Source organism: Eptesicus fuscus, chromosome 10 (genome assembly GCF_027574615.1).
Source record: "Eptesicus fuscus isolate TK198812 chromosome 10, DD_ASM_mEF_20220401, whole genome shotgun sequence".
NCBI classification, from domain to species: domain Eukaryota; kingdom Metazoa; phylum Chordata; class Mammalia; order Chiroptera; family Vespertilionidae; genus Eptesicus; species Eptesicus fuscus.
The window spans coordinates 40,972,212-40,989,840 of NC_072482.1; the positions used below are offsets into that span (position 1 = coordinate 40,972,212).

The following is a 17,629-nucleotide window of genomic DNA, read 5'->3' on the forward strand; positions in this document are numbered from 1 at the left end:
ACCTAAGCTTGGCCTTTTTCAGAGTATGGCAGGTATATTCTAGGGCAGAGTGTTCCAAGCTATGAATGACAAATGGGATCCCAGAAACTTAGATCCCTGGAGAGTTTATTTTGAAAGTTTTGTCAATTTGTTCTAAACTTTACTTATACCAACTAAACACTTGTAAGACTACATATACTGTGTTACCCTAAGTAGCCCAACCTACATAAAGGACTAGGGACTTTTTTGGGGCTTTAGAGCTCCCTAGAAATGGTGGGCTCTGAAACTTTAACATGCTTATCTTAAATTCTAAAAGTAGCAGGACGACCAGTGTGTACTCTATCCCATTTCTTCAAAAATCAACTCTTGCCCTTGCCAGCGTGGCTCAGTTGGTTGGAGCTTCATCTCCTGCACCAAAAGGTAGCAGGTTCGACTCATGGTCAGGACGCATAAAGGAGGCAACCGTTCAATGTTTCTTTCTCACATTGATGTTTCTCTCTCTTTCTCTCACCAGCCCCTCTTTCTAAAATCAATAAAAACACACCTTCTGGTGAGGACTAAAAAAACAACTCTTTAAAGGGCCCCAAAACAGTAGATAAATCCATTAGCATATTAAAAAGCATCTAAGTATATACCAGGTTTATAAGCCTGAGCATTTCATGCCAATGCCCTACAAGGAGCAAATGGACTTTAGACACATCTATTCCACTAGTAACACTACTGGAAATGTCTATCTGCAAGTACAGAAAACTGTTTTTGTTTGTTTTTACTGTCTTCCCCAAAACAAAGCATAAGATAGACTGGCACACAGGTAATTTTCTTGGGAAGACATCCTAGAAAGCAGTACTGAGAGACCAGGAGAGTAAATCAAGGAAAGATGATCAAAAAACAATACAAGGATGAGTTACTGAATAGGCACTGTTAAGGAGGCTAGTGCATGATCCTACCAGGACCTTATAAAATATACTACAGAATAATTGTCCTATCAAGAAACAAAGGGAAGAAGGAAGTATTTACCACTGATTCCCCGGTTCCCTTTCTTCATTAATGGAGAGCGGCTCTTATAGGGATTTTAACTCTCCCATACTTTTAACTGGTCATGCATTTGAAAAGCCCTGAGGCATAAAATCAGAGGCATGCAATACAGAAAAGAAATGCAGATTATACCTACACAAAGCTACTAGAAGCCTGTGCACAGTGGTCACCACGGCTGTGGCTGCAATAAGAGATAAGGCCAAGATGACATGAAGTGGTTCAGCAGAAGTGCCTGATTCATTAATATTTCCAAACTGCTTATGAGCTAAGTTGAATTACTTTAATATGGCTATCTGGCTACCGCTGCCCATATATTACCAAAAAAGTCAGGATTAAAAAAAATATCTTGAAACTAAATTGCTAATGGAATAAAATAGGGATGTATTCTACTCTCCTTCTTTCAAGAAAAACGTAATAGTTTTAAATAAACAAATTACACTTACCTTCAACAGAGACCAAACACAGTCAATATGTCCATAAAAGATGCTTCTGTGCAACGCTGTCCATCCTGACTCCTTGTCTTTCACCAATGGATCCACTCCTTTCTCAATGAGCCATTCTAATACTCCTTTCTTCCCACAGGAGGAAACAAGGTGGAGGGCATTTCTGCCAAAGTCATCCTTGATAGTTGCAGCATTATAACAATGACTGGAGAGAAAGGCCTTAATCTGGTTTTCACTCCCTTTGGTTACCACAGAAAGGACATCCAAAGCATGCTTCAGGGATCGACACTTTAATGTGCAGTCAGGGATGGAAGAATTCATCCTAATTGTTTTTATACTGCTATTTCTTTAGATAAAACTATTTTTTTAAAATGAAAAACAGGGCACAAAGGTGCTACTCAGAAAAAATTTATAGAGAATAAATGGCCTGCTTAGGATTATAATTTAAACCCTAATGGCAATAGTATAAAACTATAAATCTTTGTACAATTGGTTTTGGCACTTAATCAAAAAAATTATAAATATCACTATAAAATTTATATTAAATACAAGTTCGTTTTTTAAAAAGTAAGTTTCCACAGTTTATATATTATTCCTGGAGTCAAGCACCAAGGGGGAGTGAGGAGGGGGACTCCCCCTCCACACTGTCTGATTCTTTTAAATATCCATAATTGCAAGGGTGACCTGTAAGAGAAGGGAGAAGGAAGAGAAAGTGAAAATACAAAATCTCTCACTCTCCTCAAGTATTTCACAATACATCTCCCTTCATATTTAAGTGCCTTTAATCATCAGAGAAATGCAAATTAAACCATAATGAGATTATCACTTCAAACCTGTCAAAATCGCTATCATCAATAAATCAACAAAAAACAAGTGTTGGTGAGGATGTGGAGAAAAGGGAACCCTGGTGCACTGTGGGTGGGAATGCAGACTGGTGCAGCCACTGTGGAAAGCAGTATGGAGTTACCTCAAACAATTCAAATGGAACTGCCTTATGACCCAACAATTCCATGCCTAGGAATTTATCCGAAGAAACCCCAAACACTAATTCAAAAGAATATATGCACCCCTATGTTCATTGCAGCATTATTTACTAGTATAATAGCCAAGATTTGAAAGCAGCTCAAGTGTTCATTAGTAGATGAGTGGCTAAAACAGCTATGGTATATTTACACAATGGGAATACTACTCCGCTGTAAAGGGAAGAAAATTTTACCCTTTATGACAGCATGGATGGACCTAGAGAACATTATGCTAAGTGAAATAAGCCTGTCAGAAAAAAACAAGTACCATATGATTTCACTCATATTTGGAATTTAATGAACTGAACTAACAAGTAAAATAGAGACAGACTCATAGATAGAGAGCAGGCAGACAGCTGTGATGGGGGGAGGATATTTGGGAGGGGGGTGCAGGGATTAAGCAAAAAAGGAAAAAAAAGAGAAAACTTGTGGACATGGACAACAGTGTGGTGATTTCAAGGGGGGGGAGGATGGGTGAAGGTGGAAGAGGGTATAAGGGGGATAAATAGTGATGAAAAAAATAACAGTTATAAACAAAAAATTAATAAATGCAACCAGTTTAAAACCTACAGGAAAAACATTTTAAAGACAAAACAAGGAGGAAATCTTCCTTTATAGTCTCTACAAATCATTAGGAGACCAACAAAATAAAAGTCAAAAAACATGACCACATTTCTCTAAAAAGAGAAAACTTAAATGGATTTTTAAAAAGAAAATCCAGTGTTGTTCAGTGATTAGAGCATCAGCCCATGTACTGAAGGGTCTAGGGCAGTGATGGCGAACCTATGACACGCGTGTCAGCACTGACACGCGTAGCCATTTCTGATGACACGTGGCCGCTGAGGCGGCCGCATGCCGAGGATGAAACATTTGCTGCTCCTGAGGATGAAACATTTGCGAAATAATGTTTTTTCCTCAAAGTGACACACTACCCGAGTTATGCTCAGTTTTTTGGCGAAGTTTGACACACCAAGCTCAAAAGGTTGCCCATCACTGGTCTAGGGTTTGATTCCTGGTCAAGGACGTGTACTTGGGTTGCAGGTTCAATCCCCAGCCCTGGTATGGGAGACAACCAACAGATATGTCTCTTTCACATCAATGTTTATCTATCTCTCTCTCTCTCTCTCTCTCTCTCTATCTCTGTCTGTCTCTCTCCCTCCCTCCCTTCCTCCCTCCCTCCCTTTCACTCTTAAAACCAAGAAAAAAATACCCTCAAGTGAGGATTAACAACAACAGAAAAGAGGCTTACCTCACACAAAAGAAATGCAAATTAAAACTATGAGCTACCATTTTTTTTAACCTATCAGAACAGCAAAGTTTTAAAAGGTTGATATTACTATCCTATATAATAAAGAGCTAATATGCAGATGATCGTTGCGCCCTCACGCAGAGGCCGGGGGACCTGAGGCTGTGTCCCCTGCATGGCGCCAGGCAGGACAACCTGAGGCTGCACTCCCCACCCTGCGGAGCTTGACGGGGGTGGGGTCGGCCAGGTCTGGGTCTCGCATGATTTCGAGGCGCGCGCAGGTGGGCAAGGACTTGACTTTGGGTCCCGAGGCGCGCCCCAAACTCTAACATGAGGGAGATTTTCATATAAATTTTACTAATTTTCTTTCATCTCTAACACTTCTATTATAGAGAAAGGGCAAATAGCAATATTAAAACATTTCCTCTAATTAATTCCCTTTTAATGTGCACGAATTTTGTGCACCGAGCCACTAGTGTAGTGATAAAATTGTGGGAAAATAGGAACTCTACACCATGGTGGGAGTATAAATTAGTACCACCCCATATGGAGAGCAACTTACTAATATTTATCAAAGTGTTAAATACACATTCCTTCTGACCCAAACAATTTTACTCCTAGGAATTTATCCTGCAAAAGTATATCCAGCTCTAATCAGTTTGGCTCGGTGGATAGAGCGTCGGCCTGCGGACTGAAGGGTCCCAGGTTCGATTCTGGTCAGGGGCATGTGCCTTGGTTGCGGGCACATCCCCAATGGGGAGTGTGCAGGAGGCAGCTGATCGATGTTTCTCTCTCATCGATGTTTCTAACTCTCTATCACTCTACCTTCCTCTCTGTAAAAAAAAAATTTATTAAAAATATTAAAAAAAATATATATATATATATATATATATATATATATATATATATCCACATGAGGAAGACGGGTGTGGGCTAGAAGGGGTCAATGGGGGAGAAAAGGGGGACATCTGTAATACTTTCAACAATAAAGATAAATTAAAATACATATACATATATATATATAAAAGCCTAAGTGACCGTTATGACTGAACGACCAGAACGACCAGTCACTATGATGTGCACTGACCACCAGGAGGCAGACGTTCAACACAGGGGCTGTCCCCTGGTGGTCAGTGAGCTCCCACAGCCAACCTCCCGAAGCCGGCCAAACTTCCGCAGTCCTTCCCCCTGGTGGCCGGACCCAATTATCTGATAGGGGCCTGCCAGCCAACCTCCCACGGTCTCTCCCCCACATCAGCCAACCTCCCACAGTCCCTCCCCCACAACCACCTCCCCCATGCACAAATTCGTGCACCAGGCCTCTAGTACAGTGGTTGCACGGACCACCAGTGGTCCGCGAACCACTGGTTGGCTACTGCTGCTATAATATACATATATATACATATTTATATATACATATATATATTCATTCATGTATGAAATGGCCTAAGAACAAGAACACTGATTGCATCATTATTTAGAATAGTAAAGCATGGAAAAAACCTAAATAGTTAAAGGAAATATGGTATATCCATGCAACAGAATATTATTCATGTATCAAAAAGAATAAAACAGCTATATAATTTCTGATATGAAATAATTTACAAGATATATTGTAAAATGTATTTTAAAATGAGATGCATTTGCCCAGCAGGTGTCGCTCAGTTGTTGAGCACGAACCTATGAACCAGGATGTCACAGTTCAATTTCCAGTCAGGGCACATGCCCGGGTTGCAGGCTGGAACCCCAGTAGGGAGCATGCAGGAGGCAGCCAATTGATGATTCTCTCTCATCATATATGTTTGTCACTCTCTCCTTCTCCCTCCCTAAAATTAATAAAAATATATTTAAAAAAATATATTTTTTAAATTAGATTCAATTATAATACTATTTGTGAGAAAAATGTATATGTATGTATAGGTTTATTAACAATGTCCAGAAGAATACACAAGAAAATGGTTAATAGTGGCTCTAAATAAGGGCACCAAAGGTTGGAGATAGGAATGGAAGGCTGACTTACTCTTTACTATAAACCCCGTTTTAATGCTTTACCATATGCATGTATACCTATTCAAAAATAAATGTCTAAAAAAATATAAATAAATGCTAATATATTGATTGGAGAGATCATAAAATGCACAGAAAACTCAACCATCATATATGAGCCTCTAAGCTTCCTTTTTTCCAGTATGCTACCCTATCTGCTTTGTTCTACTGAGATCTGGAGAAATGAAATATCACTTGTCAACTATTTGATAATCTACACTCCAGTTTCTTAACTTCCTATTAGAAAACTAACTACCAATACATTAGAAATTTTATATATCTACAGTAGACTATATTAAGCATTTATCATATTTTTATTTATTATCTTCTAATTATTTATCTTCTTTCAGTATTTTTGTCCTCTGGATTTTAAATGACTAGTCAATTCCTTCATACTGCTAGATTTTCATAGGCTTTATAGTAAAAATTTTATGCTAAGTCCCTTGTCCAAGATATCAACTATTATATTCTTCAAAATACTTTTTTCATTTTGTTTTTATAATACTTCGAATGATATAGTAAAAATTACTAAACAACTATTTGGAGGAACATCAATGAGTTTACTATATGTACAGGGGAAACTTCCATGTGCCAGACAGATATGAAAAATCCCAAATCAGCATTGTCTACTCCTATTTCAAAGTACACTAAAAGTCAGAAGCCCTAAATCTAACTAGTTTTTAACTATTCGATTCCCCATTTGGAAATGATAGCGTAGAACTAGATGATTCCTCATCTTTCTAGCTCCGTTTCCATTTTAAGTCTGTAAGTTTTATAATTTGGCAGTCCTTATAAAAATCATTCACCCTTAAAGTACTGATTTGAACCAGAAATAAAGTGTTTGGGAGTTAGCTGAAATAAAGGAAAAGGAGCCAAAGCCTCAAGTAGTTTAAAAATGTTAAAAAACTGGCCCAGCCGGTGTGGCTTATTGGTTGAGCATCGACCTATGAACCAGGAGGTCACAGTTCGATTCCCGAGGTCAGGGCACATGCCCAGGTTGTAAGCTAGATTCCCCGTGTGGGGTGTGCAGAGGCAGGGCATCAATGACTCTCTCATCATTGATGTTTCTGTCTCTCTCTCCCTCTATGAAATCAATAAAAATATATTTTAAAAAAATTAAAATGTTAAAACTGGAACACATAGTATATGGCAAAATTCAAATTCCATTAATCTCAATCTGCTGAGGCTCTAATAAAATTTTGCCATCATGTTTTCAGTGTCTTCATAATACCTGAAATGAACTACTTATTGGTGAATCACTCAAACCCTATATGAAAGAATTTAAGATACAGCAGAAAATAATTCCCTAATTTATTACTATATATAATTTAAACCTTTAAAGGGAAAATTTAAAAATGTTAAATATAAAAATACCATACTAAAGTATCCTACATAATAATCCTATCTAATAAAATAGTAATATGCAAATTGACCGTACCTCCGCTACACATAAGCCCCACCCACCGGCCAATCAGAAGTGAGTATGCAAATTAACCCAACCAAGATGCCTGCAGCCATGGAGCGAGCAGGAGGCTTGGGTTTCCCCGGCACTGGAGGAAGCCAAGCTTTCCACACATCCTGGACTCCACTCAAGGCTACAAAGTTTCAATTATACAAGATAAATAAATCCCAACAAAAATGGCTGCAGCCACGGAGCAAGCAGGAGCTTGGCTCCACTCAAGGCTACAAAGTTTCAATTATAGAAGATAAATAAATCCCAGATACCAGGGCCTCTGCTTGGGTCGCCGGGGGGCATGGCTGGCCCGCAAACCACCACAGGCCCCTCACCTCAGGCCACCCCACGCCCCAAGGGAACCCCCACCCTGATCCGGGACACTCTTCAGGGCAAACCAGCTGGTCCCCACCTGTGCACCAGGCCTCTATCCTATCTAATAAAAGAATAATATGCAAATTGACCATCACTCCAACACACAAGATGGCTGCCCCCATGTGGTCAAAGATGGCTGCCCCCATGTGGACACAAGATGGCCACCACAAGATGGCCAGCAGGGGAGGGCAGTTGGGAGGGAACAGGCCTGCAAGGGAGGGCAGTTGTGAGCGATCAGGCCAGCAGGGGAGGGCAGTTGGAAGGGACCAGGCCTGCAAGGGAGGGCAGTTGGGGGAGATCAAGCCTGCAGGGGAGGGCAGTTAGGGGTGACCAGGCTGGCAGAGGAGGGAAGTTGGGGGCGACTGGGCCTGCAGGGGAGGGCAGTTAGGAGCAAACAGGCTGGCAGGGGAGCAGTTAGGCATCAATCAGGCTGGCAGGGGAGTGGTTAGGGGGTGATCAGGCTGGCAGGCAGAAGCTGTTAGGGGCAATTAGGAAAGCAGTCAGGCGAGCAGTTGGGAGCCAGCTGTCCTGGATTGTGAGAAGGATGTCCGATTGCCCGTTTAGGCCTGTTCCTACCTGGATCGGGCCTAAACAGGCATTCGGACATCCCTCAAGGGGTCCCAGATTGGAGAGGGTGCAGGCTGGGCTGAGGGACACACACCCTGCCCCCTGTGCACGAATTTCGTGCACTGGGCCTCTAGTACTATATAATAAAAGGCTAATATGCAAATCAACTGATCAGCAGAATGACCGGTCGCTATGTCACGCACTGACCACCAGGGGCAGACATTCAATGCAAGAGCTGCCCCCTGGTGGTCAGTGTGCTCCCAGCCGCTCAGCCAGAGCCGGGCTCACAGCTGGCAAGCACAGTGGCAGTAGCGGGAGCCTCTACCGTCTCCATGGCAGCACTAAAGATGTCCGACTAATGGTTAGCATATATATACTAGAGGCCTGGTGCATGAAATTTGTGCACAGAGTGTGGTCCCCTCAGCCCAGCCTGCACCCTCTCCAATCCGAGATCCCTCTCACAATCTGGGACCACTGGCTCCTAACTGCTCACCTGCCCACCTGCCTGATCACCCCTAATCACCTCTGCCTGCCAGCCTGATCGCCCCTAACTGCCCCCCCTGCCGGCCTGGTCACCACTTACTGCCCCCCTTGCCAGCCTGGTTACCCCCAACTGCGCCCCCCGCCAGCCTGTTCACCCCCAACTGCCCCCCTATGCCAGCCTGGTTGCCCCTAACTGCCCCCCCCCACCACCAGCCTGGTCGCCCCACACAGCCTGCTGCTCAGTCATTTGGTCATCCCTCACTAACCCCCTGCCAGCCTTGTCGCCCCACACAGCCTGCTGTTCAGTCATTACTGTTACTGTGACAGTGTCCTGGACAATTTGCATATTCCTCTATTATTAGTGTATATATATATATATATATATATATATAGAGAGAGAGAGAGAGAGAGAGAGAGAGAGAGAGAGAAGCACATAGAGAATACTATGAACATTAACATATAAGTGACTAAGAGTTAGTATTTATTAGAGTGCTACATATTTGGATTCAAATATAGTAATGCCAGCTGTTACCAATTATGTAACTAAGAATTACATAATCTCTACAAGCCCTCATTTCTTCATCTGGAAATGGAGACAATACCACCAACCTCAGAGTTACTGTAATGATAAATAAAACTGCTTAGCATGGTGCCTGGCACCAAATACACATTCAAGAAACAGCAACTTTTATTACTATTACTAGTGGCCCGGTGCACAAAATTTGTGCACATTAAAAGGGAATTAATTAGAGGAAATATTTTAATATTGCTATTTGCCTTTTCCTATAAGTGTCAGAGATGAAAGAAAATTAGTAAAATGTGTATGAAAATCTCCCTCCTGTCAGAGTCTGGGGTGCTCCGCAGGACCTAGAGTCAAGTCCCTGCCCACCACCTGCACACACTTCAAAAACGCAGGACACCCAGACCTGGCCAGCCCCACCCCATTGGGTCAGACCCAGACCCAGCCGGCCCCACCCCCGTCAAGCCCCTCTGGGCGAGGAGCACAGCCTCAGGTCCCCAACCTGGCGCCAGGCGGGGGGGGGGAGGGGGACAGTCTTAGGTCCACCGTCAAGCCCCGCCGGGCAGGGGGTGTGGCCTGAGGTCTCCTGGCCTGGTGCCAGGGCAAGGGGCATGGCCTGAGGTCCCCATCAAGCCCTGCCAGGTGGGGGGCACGGCCTGAGGTCCCTCACCCTGGCCAGGCGCCATGCAGCCTCAGGTCTCTGCTGTTCAGTCGTGATGTTACAGTGTTCTGGCTAATTTGCATATTCCTCTATTATACAGATAGATTTCTTCAGCAACAAAAAGGTAACACATTTTAATACCAAAGTCCATGTTTGAGCTTCAGTGCCTCCACAACCTGGTCTCCACGCATACTTCTCCAATGAAATCATGAAACCAATGACCTCCAAATTGCCAAATACTTCTGGGTACTTTCAGTTATTATCTTACTTGACTTCCCTATTTTTGAGTCATCAACACCACATTCTCCTAAGGAATCTAGAAAGGGATGCTGAAAGCATAGGATCTCTCTCCTATCACTTCTTCCAAAGGCATTATCATCCCTTCCCCTAACCTTTAAATGCTGGGCTTCTCTCAATATTTCATCTTCAGTCTTCTTTCCTCTCTACTTGGTATTCTCCCTGAATAATTTCAATCTCTCATGTTAGACTTTAACGTACACGCTCATAATTCCCAAATCGGTTTCCTGCCCACTTGTCTCTTCTAAATTCCAGGTCCATATTTCCAACTAGAAGCCCGGTACATGAAATTCGTGCACTCAGGGGGGATCCCTCAGCCTGGCTTGTGTCCTCTCGCAGTCTGGAAGCCCTCGGGGATGTCCAACTGGTGGCTTAGGCCCGCTCCTGCCTAAGCCAGCAGCCAGATATCCTTAGCACTACTGTGAGCCTGGCTCAGGGCTTCTGGCTGAGTGGCGCTCCCCCTGTGGGAGCACATTGACCACCAGGGGGAAGCTCCTGAATTGAGCATCTGCCCCCCTGGTGGTCAGTGCGCATTATAGTGACAGGTCATTCCGCCATTCGGTCGATTTGCATATTAGTTTTTTATTATATAGGATGCCTAGTAAATCTTACTTATGCATTCACACAAATGCTTATTGAAGAAAAAGAAAAGGAAATAAATATTAAGCATCTAATACATACTGAGTATTTTACATTGCAAATTGTACCACCAGTAGAAGAGGAGTTAGAATTCAAACACAGATCTGTTTAACAGTCAAGTCCAAGCTATTTCTACAACACTACACTGCTTCTCCAGTGCATCCACAGTAGAGCACAAGGTAATGGGAATACAAAAATAAATAGGACTTAAATATTTTAGGTAAGATGATAAATATAGGTTCAAGGACAATACTTAAATGAAAGTATAGCTCATTTAACAACTGCATTGAATGAACAAGATTTATTATCTACTAGAGGCCCGGTGCATGAAAATTCGTGCACTTGTGGGGGGGGGAGGGTCCTTCAGCCCAGCCTGCACCCTATCACAATCCAGGACCCCTCGGGTAGGGTTCCTAGGCCTGGCCTGAGATCAGGGCCTATCGGGGCTTTCCTTCCCCTGGCTGCAGGCAGCTGGCCCCACCCCAGCTGCTGCCACTATTGCAATCTGTGGCCTCCCTCTGCAGGCGACAGGCTGGGGTGCGATGGCTTGGCTGGCCTGGGCCTCCTTCTTTCTTTGCTGGAGGACAGGCCAGCCCAGCAAGGGACCGTCTGCCTACCTGATCACCCCTAACCGCTTGCCTGCCTACCTGATCACCCCTAACCACTCCGCCTGCCTGATCGCCCCTAACTGCTTGCTTGGGGGTGAAGCCAGCCCAGCAAGGGGCCATCTGCCTACCTGATCTCCCCTAACCACTGGCCTGCCTACCTGATCGCCCCTAACCACTTGCCTGCCTACCTGGTCACCCCTAACAGCTGGTCTGCCTACCTGATCACCCCTAACCACTCTCCCTGCCTGCCTGATTGCCCCTAAACGCTTGCTTGTGGGCAGGGCCGTCTCATGAGGGGCTGTGGTGGTCTGGTCTCTGGTCATTTTGGATTAACCAGTCTCAATCACTAAAGGATAGCAGTTTGGTAGAGAAGTCTGATTTTATTTAAGCAGGTAATTAAAATGTATCATGATTATAAACCTATTATTGTGAAGATAAAACAAACGACTCATAGGAATGGGGAGTGGACAAAAGGGATCTAGGGAAGATTTCCTACAGGAGATGTTTAAGCTGAGACTTAAAATGAGCACATTTGCCTGGCACATTTGATTGAGCACAGACCTATGAATGAGCATGTCACAGTTTGATTCCCAGTCAGGGCACAAGCCAAGGTTGCAGGCTAGGACCACAGTGTGGAGCCCGCAGGAGGCAGCCGCTCAATGATTCACTGATGTTTCTACCTCTCTCTCCCTCTCTGAAATCAATAAAAATATATTTTTTTAAAAAGATGAGCACGTATGCCTGATAAATTCAGGGTGGGTAGGCATTTGAGGCAGAGGGACCAGTAAATATAAAAGCACTAGGATTATCCTGGTCCATTCTGAAAATTCCAAGCAATTCAGAAGACAGAAATGAGTGAGGCCTAATATATACACAAGAAAGGACTAGAGTATAGACAGCCTTATCTGCCTTTTAAATGAATAAAGAAAATGAGCAATTCAGAGACAAATTTAGGATCCTGAATTGACAAGATGTGGTGACAACTCCCAGGTTTCTGGCTTAATTACAGAAATTCTTGACTATGTAAATTCTTTGGTAATCAGAAAAACAAAAAAAATTTAAACAGAAGAATAAAAATTAAAATTGAAAATGTGTTTTATATGTGATGCATATGAAGTGCTAATAGCTACAGGCAATTGTTCAACCGTGAAGACTGGTCCACTACAGCCAGTGGTGGCTGAGCCCTCACAATGGCTCACAATTCTACTTATGCTTGGTTAAGAGTTCGGTTATCTTTCTAAAACACAAATCTGATCATGCTATATTCTCTGACATATCCAACCAAAATGAACCAATATCTGCCCAGGCAGACCTCAGAGGCATTGCGGGTTCACTCCCAGCCCACCGCAACAAAGCGAGGTGTCATCTTTTTGTTAGTGGAGGGCCTTGCCGTCAATGTGTAAAAAACACAGCGGTGAAGTGCACTACTGTGAAGGGCAGTAAAACAAGGTATGCCTGTATTACATGTACTAAGAATAGCTTCGTGACTTCAGGAAGAGGATTCCAATTAGGCCTGGTGACCATGTAGCACATAAAGTTCCGACTCTGAATTCAGAACACCTGAGCCTGTAACCCAGGTACAGCACTAACCAGCTAAATGACCCTGGGAAACACACCATTTCCTAAGTATCGATTCTCTCACTTGTAAAAACGGGATAACAACTATCTCCTTCTGAAAAATAAATGAGACAATTCATTCATATGTAGGCACCTAACAAATGTTTAAAAAGAGGGGGGGGAAATGGGGACATATTGACATACAGGTCAGAAAATGGCCTACCTATATTAGAGTTCTTTCTGCTTGGAATGCTTTTCAACCAAATCTTTACAGGGCTGCCAACTTGCCCATGGCTTACAAACATAATATCTACCATCTCTTAAACGTTCATGTGTCCAAGCACAGTGCTTTACATCAATTAACTAATGTAATCCTCTTTTCAGCCGCAGTATTGCCCTTGAATATATATGATGAGCTCCATTTCATGGTGAGGAAATTGGTGTGGAAGTTTAAGTAGCTCAAATAAAAATCACACAGAAAAAAAAAAAAATAAATCACACAGGAGAAAAGGGGACTCTAGATTCTACCTAATCTACTCTTCCCAAAATACTCTCTTAAAATGCAGTTGGGAAACCTTCGATGAGAAGTAGAATATTGCTGTTGAAAAAAAAAAAAAATTACCCTTACTTGTAGTCACAGAGTTGGGTTCCCACCGTCTAAAACTTACTTGAGGGCCTGACAACATGAAACAAGAGCAAAAGTCCTCTGGGTCCATCTCCGCCAAAGGAACCGCTCCCTTTTCGCCCCGCCAACTCACACGGAATCCCCGAATTAGCATCCGCGGAGCGGACTCAAGCTGTGCCACCCCGGGAAGGGGAAAACGCCTCGAGGAATGGCCTCACGTTCAAGGCTCAAGGCTCCAAGGGAAGGGACCCAGCCCAACTATCTGAAACTCGCAGAGCCACAGCGTGAGAGGGCGTGTCCGGCAGGTCTCCAAGGCAGCGCGCCACCCAGATGCACCATCCACAGCCGAGGGCAGCGGCGGGAAGGTGGCTCCGGGAGCCCGGCTCTCCGCCCGTCCCGCAAGGTCTCGCACGAAGCCCGGCAGCCTGGGCGCCGCCGGGCCCCCTCCCCGCGGCCCGCCCGCACCCTCCGGAGAGTGAACGCCGACCCATCGCCCCCCCCACCCCCGCCTCGACCCCGCGGCTGGAGGGACGCAGCCGTCCCGGCCCGCTGCGCGCGGCCCGGCCGAGCCCTCCCTCACCAGTCGCTAGATGAAAGTGCGCCGGCCGTCTCCGCGGGGTGCGCACACAGCCGCGCAGGGACACATCCTCAGTGAAGGCGACGGGAGGAAGCCAAGGGCGCCAGGAGGCAACCGGGCCCCAGACCAGGGGAGCTGCAGAGGCGGCTGGACCTACAGCCGCGACTACCGGCACCGGGGAGGGGGGGCCAGGAGAAAAGGCCGGCGCGGGTTGGACCCAGGAATAAGACGGGCGTTGATTGGCTGGGGCTCGTGGATGCCTCCCGGGGATTGGCTGCCGTCTGCCCAGAAGGCCTCGCGTGGCAGCACCTCAGCCGTGGCCTTTCCCTGGAGCCCGAAGGGAGCGTGACCTGCGGGCCTTGGGGCCGCGGGCGCGGGCCGGGGGCGGGGAAAGGCAGTGGCCGGGACTCAGGGCCAACAGCGCGGGTGGAAATGCCCTCTCGGGGTCTGCTGTCGCCCCAAGTGGAAACGTTGCTCTCCCGACCGCTGGAGACTCGGAATTCGGGATAAACCCGGCGGAGAGACAGCTCCGGAGAGCTGGCTGAATGCCGGGGGCAGCCGGCCACCACAGCCGAAGCCAAAGGCCGGGGATCTCGCACAGAAGTGGTTCCTCCCATTGCCCTACGAGGGGGGGTCATGGAAAGCCATAGGCGTCGTCCCGAAGAGACGCAGCCTCGCCCCTCCGCGGCTTGCTCATGCACCTAGATTACCGGGGAGCCACTCCCTTGGTCACTGCCCTCTGGACCGGCTGCCAACCGGGTCACGCCCCTCAGTGCCTGACGCTAGGCTTGCACTCCCTTGAACTGCACCCAATGGAGCGTTTAAAAGTGAAGAAAAAAAAAATTAGGGAGGAAAGAAGATAGCCAATAATCAATACTGGGAGACCGAATGGGAACGCTGCGGAATGCCTCATACAGTAGGCACTCGGTAAATGTTTGTTCAGGGGGGGGCGGAGTGACTCAGAGCAAACAACACTGGGAGCTGGTTGGCCATACAGCTCTGCCACGCTGTCAACTATGCAAACCCTGTAGTCTCATCTATAAAACGAAGGAGTTGAACTAGATGTCTTAAGGGTAACCTGTGCAGCTTTACCTTTTTTTTTCTTTTTTTTTTTCTTTTTTGGGAGCCTTCCTTGTGGAAGCCCAAAGCCATATGGCTGATTAGGGAGAATAACTAGCTCTCCTGTTGCCCTTTCCAATTCAATATTCTCGCTCTTTACCCCTTATTCTAGGTGCCCTACTTCCTACTTTAACATATAACAAAAACCAGTGTGTAATGTAAAAGTTGAGTGATTTTGAAAATGAACTATAAATACAGGGCGTGGCAAAAGTAGGTTTACAGTTGTTTGTATGGAAAATAACAATAAATAAATTAATACAATGATTAATAAATAATAATATAAGAATAAACTGTTTCACATACTAACAACTGTAAACCTACTTTTGCCACACCCTGTATAATGACTTTTATATTCATGAACAAAGAAGCCAATAATGTCAAGGAAAGCTAATAATGTAAATAAATGCATTGATGTAACTTCCAACCTTTTATCTGTGTCTTATTTGGATCCTGGTGAGTTAATTAGCTTTCTTTAAATTTATTTTATTTTGTCCCCTCTATGCCCTCTTCCACCTCCCTCCTCCCCCATAATCACCACACTGTTGTCCATGTACATAAGTTCTCTCTCTCTTTTTTTTCTTTTTTGCTCAATACCTCCACCCCCCTAATTAGCTTTTCAGAAGCCTTAGTTTCTTCATTTGTAGAATAGGGGCAATAATGAATTTTAGAGTTGTGAAAATGTGATTATATGGGTAGAGATGTACAGCACTTAGTAGAGTGCCTACCACATTACAACACATCATAAATAGTAAATGTTACTTTTTATAACTAAAGAAGTAGCAGTGGAATTATTCCAGTCATTCATTCATTTTAACAAATGTCAAATGTCAGGCTCCTTTGGTAAGCACAGGGCATCCGATAGTGAACAAAAATACATAGAGACGCAGATAATCCCAGACAAGAATAGATTGTGGGTGGAAGGGGTCAGTTGGGGAAAAGGGGTGGGGGGCATCTGTAGTACTCTCAAAAATAAAGATAAATTTTTTAAAAGAATAGACTGCAACTTTTACAAGGACTGCAAAGAATATTATGCTACATTTAATCTGATTTCCCAAAGAAGTGACACTTGAACTAAGATCTGAAGAATGAGTAGGAGATAACTGGATGAAGCAGGAAAGAAAAGAACATTCCAGACCAAAGGATGTCTAATTACTCCCCATTTCCTTGGAAAATTTAGTGCCTCCAAAGATATTGGTTATTTTCAGGACAGAATATCATATGAAATGACTAGGAAATAGTACAAACAAAATACAATTAAGTGAACAATGCACTATAGGTGTGGGTAGGGAAGGAAGACATTAAAATTAGTCATTTTGTTTGGCTTTTTAAAAATTTTTGTTTGTGTTTACACATAGAAGAAAGATAAATATACCAGTAACAATGATTATGTCTGTGTGAGGGTATCAATGATTCTTAGTTCCTATCATTTTGAATTTTATAATTTATTATTGTTTGCAATAATTAAATGTTACTTGATTGATTTAAAAAATCAAAATTTGGAAAAATAATTGACTGGAATTTCTAAAAAAAGAAGACTTAAAGGAAGAAATAAATCTAGAGATGGCTTTCAAGGACTCCAGTGATTTAGAAAGGGAGAAATAGAAAAAGAATAGCCCAGGCAGCAGGTGTGGAATTGGAGGAGAGGCCAGAGTAGAGCACTGCAGAAACTGGTTTTAAGCCACATAGCATCTGCAATAAACTCCCTAAATGCCTTTTTTCCAAAATAAATAAATAGGGCTATCTATAATCAAAATGTATTTTTGCTGTTGTTCGAGTTGTATAAGAGGTTGCCAGGGTTGGCCCTACTTCAGCTGGTGACAGAATAGAGAATATTAGAACGTGTATGGTTTCAATAGACCAAAACCCAAACCTGGTTAGGTTCTGCAAGAATGGTTATTACTACAGGAAGGTTAGCAGTTGGCCAAAGGTGACTAAAAAAACCTTATTGTTTGGCTTTATTCTCTTCTGTTCCAGACTGTCTCCCATATGAAAAACCTTGGCTGGTAATAGCTTTTTGATACAGAACTTTGCCATTAGGGAAGATATCACTGAGCCCTCTGCCTCAAGCACAAAAATTCCAGCAGCCCCCCGAATGGGTTCATATTGGCTTAGATTAGGTGAAGAGTCAAGGATATCATGATTGGCAATCTCTATGAGAGTCATATGGCTGAAGCAGAGTAAAGAGTAGTTCGCCCACAGAAGGCAGGAATAGGGCAGACAAAACAATAAACAACTATTGGGTGTTTCTATATTATTAGATCCAGGAGATATGGCCCCAGGTGCATTCTTCCTCTGTAATGATTATCTTTCAAATCCTCACTTGGAGGAGACCGCCTTCTCACCAAACTGTTAATCTTCTCCTGATGCCCTTTCCTAA

General features: G+C 44.0%; 1 protein-coding gene across 1 annotated transcript in view; it reads right to left on the reverse strand.

The window, feature by feature from the left end:
- Positions 1-14,331, reverse strand: part of IBTK (inhibitor of Bruton tyrosine kinase) — an 86,237-nt gene extending 71,906 nt beyond the window's left edge. Inside the window, exons 1-2 of the mRNA XM_028160307.2 lie at positions 14,137-14,331; positions 1,458-2,141 (exon numbers count right to left, since the gene is read on the reverse strand). Coding sequence (XP_028016108.2) covers positions 1,458-1,778 — 321 coding nt within the window. The 5' untranslated portion in view covers positions 1,779-2,141; positions 14,137-14,331. The remainder of the gene's footprint in view (positions 1-1,457; positions 2,142-14,136) is intronic.
- Positions 14,332-17,629: the final 3,298 nt, after the last annotated feature.